The sequence below is a fragment of the Rhinichthys klamathensis genome, unplaced genomic scaffold (assembly GCF_029890125.1).
Source record: "Rhinichthys klamathensis goyatoka isolate OS25496 unplaced genomic scaffold, OSU_Roscu_1.1 h1tg000409l_1, whole genome shotgun sequence".
Classification (NCBI taxonomy): Eukaryota; Metazoa; Chordata; class Actinopteri; order Cypriniformes; family Leuciscidae; genus Rhinichthys; species Rhinichthys klamathensis.
In genome coordinates, this window is record NW_026606909.1 from 594,001 (window position 1) to 600,000 (window position 6,000).

General features: G+C 42.0%; 1 protein-coding gene across 1 annotated transcript in view; it reads right to left on the bottom strand.

Moving 5' to 3' along the window:
* Nucleotides 1-5,618: 5,618 nt before the first annotated feature.
* Nucleotides 5,619-6,000, bottom strand: part of si:ch211-284k5.2 (sperm axonemal maintenance protein CFAP97D1) — a 3,494-nt gene continuing 3,112 nt past the window's right edge. The window contains exon 5 of the mRNA XM_056234929.1: nt 5,619-5,723. Coding sequence (XP_056090904.1) covers nt 5,619-5,723 — 105 coding nt within the window. The remainder of the gene's footprint in view (nt 5,724-6,000) is intronic.

Consider the following 6,000-nt stretch of genomic DNA (forward strand, 5'->3'; position numbering starts at 1 on the left):
TGATACTTTTATTCAGCATGGACTCATTAAACTGATCAAAAGTGGTAGTAAAAAATGATGTTCTATTTCAAATAAATGCAGTTCTTTTGAACTTTCTACTCATCAAAGAATCTTTGAAAAAATGAACGCATTACGGTTTCCACCAAAATAACAGTTTTCAACATTGATAATAATCAGAAATGTTTTTTTGAGCATATTAGAGTGATTTCTGAAGGATCATGTGACACTGAAGACTGGAGAGTAATGATGCTGGAAATTCAGCTTTGATCACTTTAACATACAGAATATCCACATAGAAAAGAGATATTTTAAATAATAATACTTTTTCACAATATTACGATTTTTACTCTAGGCTATTTCTGATCAGACTTCAAACACACTATCATGTCTAACTCAAAACTTTGAACGGTGCGTCATGCAAAACTAGTTTTTTAATAACCATGATTCCCTGTTTGTGGTGAACATGCATTTCGGTGTTTTATGGTTATGCATGAAAAGAAGAACAGGATCTTTTGACTGTGACAGAGACTTCTGTGATGAAAAACACTTTTAATAAATGAAATAAATGAATCCCAAGCGCCAGAACAGAACAGGAGGCCGAACTTATACCTGATAAAGATGAAACTGCATGATCGTTCCGTCATCCATCATCTCCGAGAAGCATTAATATCTATGATTAATAACCATAGACATGATTTCTGCTGTTCCTCTCGTGTGTTTTCAGCTAGTGAAGGGAGACTGCATTTATCCAGCATGGTTGTGTTGCCACCCAGTGGAGGATGGATGTTCTGCACTAGTGAGGTGGTGTACGATCGTTTTCACAGGTTGATCAAGTTCTCAGTTATGTGTTTTGGGGGTTTTAAGTCATATAAATCCTTTATGAGAAATCACTAGTCGTCATCCAGTAAGATTACAGAGCTGTAAAAGTGGAGGAGCACAACCGAACGCTTTTTGACTTTCTCAGATTGTGAGAAATTAATTTCACACGTCTAGAACAATGTGGTTTTGTTTTATTAATAGTGTTTACTTTTTTCTTGATTTACCCTGAAAGAATGGAAGTGAGTGTGACAAAATGCCCCATAGGTGGAGTATAACATGACCATATGACAGATTAACATGTTATCTGATCTAATCCAAAAATATAAGACAAATTCAAATATTTTGTCAATAAAATAATAATAACTTTTTCATATAAAATAAAAAAAAATTAATAATTAAAAATAAAGTAATTTTTGAGTTTGACAACACACACACACACACCTCAAAACCTCTATACAGCATAAAACATAATAATAATTTCTAAACATTAACTCTCAGTCTTTATTGACCTTTTTCTCATGGTTTCTCAATAGAGTATAGAATAGAATATCATAGTTCTAATAGAGGCTCATTGTAACACTGTGACAACATGCCCCGCCTGTGCAACTGGGGTTTAAACCCTGCGAGTGTCTTCTGCTGGTTAGATCAGCATTAAATAACAGATATAAGATTAAAATAACACAATAATGTTTAAATAAATAAATGTTCATTGATTTCTTCCCAATATTGCTGAATTCTGGTGCATTTTTCTCTATATAGTGTTGACATAGCCACTAGTAAATACACAAACACACACACAGTAAAGTCTGGTTCATTTCACGTTTAAGTTCTCAATAATTTATTGTTCAGTCAGAGTGTTAACTGGTTTTGAGATGATTTATATTCTCCAGCCTCTGTTCCAGTGACCTGAACCCACAGTTTATAGACGACGTTGACCAGTGTTGGGGTTTATAGACGATGAGTTTATAGACGATGTTGACCAGTGTTGGGGTTTATAGACGATGAGTTTATAGACGATGTTGACCAGTGTTGGGGTTTATAGACGATGAGTTTATAGACGACATTGACCAGACGTTGACCAGTGTTGGGGTTTATAGACGATGTTGACCAGTGTTGGGGTTTATAGACGATGAGTTTATAGACGACATTGACCGGTGTTGGGGTTTATAGACGACGTTGACCAGTGTTGGGGTTTATAGACGATGAGTTTATAGACGATGTTGACCAGTGTTGGGGTTTATAGATGATGAGTTTATAGACGATGTTGACCAGTGTTGGGGTTTATAGACGATGAGTTTATAGACGACATTGACCAGACGTTGACCAGTGTTGGGGTTTATAGACGATGTTGACCAGTGTTGGGGTTTATAGACGATGAGTTTATAGACGACATTGACCGGTGTTGGGGTTTATAGACGACGTTGACCAGTGTTGGGGTTTATAGACGATGAGTTTATAGACGATGTTGACCAGTGTTGGGGTTTATAGATGATGAGTTTATAGACGATGTTGACCAGTGTTGGGGTTTATAGATGATGTTGACCAGTGTTGGGGTTTATAGACGATGAGTTTATAGACGATGTTGACCAGTGTTGGGGTTTATAGATGATGAGTTTATAGACGATGTTGACCAGTGTTGGGGTTTATAGACGATGTTGACCAGTGTTGGGGTTTATAGACGATGAGTTTATAGACGATGTTGACCAGTGTTGGGGTTTATAGACGATGAGTTTATAGACGACATTGACCAGACGTTGACCAGTGTTGGGGTTTATAGACGATGTTGACCAGTGTTGGGGTTTATAGACGATGAGTTTATAGACGACATTGACCGGTGTTGGGGTTTATAGACGACGTTGACCGGTGTTGGGGTTTATAGACGACGTTGACCGGTGTTGGGGTTTATAGACGACGTTGACCGGTGTTGGGGTTTATAGACGACGTTGACCGGTGTTGGGGTTTATAGACGACGTTGACCGGTGTTGGGGTTTATAGACGACGTTGACCGGTGTTGGGGTTTATAGACGACGTTGACCGGTGTTGGGGTTTATAGACGACGTTGACCAGTGTTGGGGTTTATAGACGACGTTGACCAGTGTTGGGGTTTATAGACGACGTTGACCAGTGTTGGGGTTTATAGACGACGTTGACCAGTGTTGGGGTTTATAGACGACGTTGACCAGTGTTGGGGTTTATAGACGACGTTGACCAGTGTTGGGGTTTATAAACGACGTTGACCAGTGTTGGGGTTTATAGACGACGTTGACCAGTGTTGGGGTTTATAGACGACGTTGACCAGTGTTGGGGTTTATAGACGACGTTGACCAGTGTTGGGGTTTATAGACGACGTTGACCAGTGTTGGGGTTTATAGACGACGTTGACCAGTGTAGGGGTTTATAGACGACGTTGACCAGTGTTGGGGTTTATAGACGACGTTGACCAGTGTTGTGGTTTATAGACGACGTTGACCAGTGTAGGGGTTTATAGACGACGTTGACCAGTGTTGGGGTTTATAGACGATGTTGACCAGTGTTGGGGTTTATAGACGATGAGTTTATAGACGATGTTGACCAGTGTTGGGGTTTATAGATGATGAGTTTATAGACGATGTTGACAAGTGTTGGGGTTTATAGACGATGAGTTTATAGACGATGTTGACCAGTGTTGGGGTTTATAGACGATGAGTTTATAGACGATGTTGACCAGTGTTGGGGTTTATAGACGATGAGTTTATAGACGACATTGACCAGACGTTGACCAGTGTTGGGGTTTATAGACGATGTTGACCAGTGTTGGGGTTTATAGACGATGAGTTTATAGACGACATTGACCAGTGTTGGGGTTTATAGACGACGTTGACCAGTGTTGGGGTTTATAGACGACGTTGACCGGTGTTGGGGTTTATAGACGACGTTGACCAGTGTTGGGGTTTATAGACGACGTTGACCAGTGTTGGGGTTTATAGACGACGTTGACCAGTGTTGGGGTTTATAGACGACGTTGACCAGTGTTGGGGTTTATAGACGACGTTGACCAGTGTTGGGGTTTATAGACGACGTTGACCAGTGTTGGGGTTTATAGACGACGTTGACCAGTGTTGGGGTTTATAGACGACGTTGACCAGTGTTGGGGTTTATAGACGACGTTGACCAGTGTTGGGGTTTATAGACGACGTTGACCAGTGTAGGGGTTTATAGACGACGTTGACCAGTGTTGGGGTTTATAGACGACGTTGACCAGTGTTGTGGTTTATAGACGACGTTGACCAGTGTAGGGGTTTATAGACGACGTTGACCAGTGTTGTGGTTTATAGACGACGTTGACCAGTGTTGGGGTTTATAGACGACGTTGACCAGTGTTGGGGTTTATAGACGACGTTGACCAGTGTTGGGGTTTATAGACGACGTTGACCAGTGTTGGGGTTTATAGACGACGTTGACCAGTGTTGGGGTTTATAGACGATGAGTTTATAGACGATGTTGACCAGTGTTGGGGTTTATAGACGATGAGTTTATAGACGATGTTGACCAGTGTTGGGGTTTATAGACGATGAGTTTATAGACGATGTTGACCAGTGTTGGGGTTTATAGACGATGAGTTTATAGACGATGTTGACCAGTGTTGGGGTTTATAGACGATGAGTTTATAGACGACATTGACCAGACGTTGACCAGTGTTGGGGTTTATAGACGATGTTGACCAGTGTTGGGGTTTATAGACGATGAGTTTATAGACGACATTGACCAGACGTTGACCAGTGTTGGGGTTTATAGACGACGTTGACCAGTGTTGGGGTTTATAGACGACGTTGACCAGTGTTGGGGTTTATAGACGATGTTGACCAGTGTTGGGGTTTATAGACGACGTTGACCAGTGTTGGGGTTTATAGACGACGTTGACCAGTGTTGGGGTTTATAGACGACGTTGACCAGTGTTGGGGTTTATAGACGACGTTGACCAGTGTTGGGGTTTATAGACGACGTTGACCAGTGTTGGGGTTTATAGACGACGTTGACCAGTGTTGGGGTTTATAGACGACGTTGACCAGTGTAGGGGTTTATAGACGACGTTGACCAGTGTTGGGGTTTATAGACGACGTTGACCAGTGTTGTGGTTTATAGACGACGTTGACCAGTGTAGGGGTTTATAGACGACGTTGACCAGTGTTGGGGTTTATAGACGACGTTGACCAGTGTTGGGGTTTATAGACGACGTTGACCAGTGTTGGGGTTTATAGACGACGTTGACCAGTGTTGGGGTTTATAGACGACGTTGACCAGTGTTGGGGTTTATAGACGATGAGTTTATAGACGATGTTGACCAGTGTTGGGGTTTATAGACGATGAGTTTATAGACGATGTTGACCAGTGTTGGGGTTTATAGACGATGAGTTTATAGACGACATTGACCAGACGTTGACCAGTGTTGGGGTTTATAGACGACGTTGACCAGTGTTGGGGTTTATAGACGACGTTGACCAGTGTTGGGGTTTATAGACGACGTTGACCAGTGTTGGGGTTTATAGACGACGTTGACCAGTGTTGGGGTTTATAGACGACGTTGACCAGTGTAGGGGTTTATAGACGACGTTGACCAGTGTTGGGGTTTATAGACGACGTTGACCAGTGTTGGGGTTTATAGACGACGTTGACCAGTGTTGGGGTTTATAGACGACGTTGACCAGTGTTGGGGTTTATAGACGACGTTGACCAGTGTTGGGGTTTATAGACGATGTTGACCAGTGTTGGGGTTTATAGACGATGTTGACCAGTGTTCGGGGGGGAGGTGATGTCGCTGGCTAGTGTTCTTCTTCTTCTTCTTCTGTGGTTTCCCCGCTGTCTTCTTCAACGCCGCTGGACGACCGCTGACTCCGGCCAGAAAACTTCACCACCTTTATAGGTTTCTGTGACGGAGGAAAAAAAGCTTTAAAGTCGCGATTAATCGGACAGATTTTTTCTTTTTCTGTACATCTGAGTGATGCAGATTATCAGGGAAAGGTAGGATGGGGACTTGTTTATATCAGCTAATTGTTGGTTGGTTGAATGTTGAGATGTGGGCGTGGCTCTGATAAGGAGGCGGGACTAAAGTAGAGATAAGAAAGGGGTGGAGCATAAATGATCCAGCTTACATCATTTCACTGGAAGATTGAGTTTTTATAGATGTTTTAATCAATGCTGGAT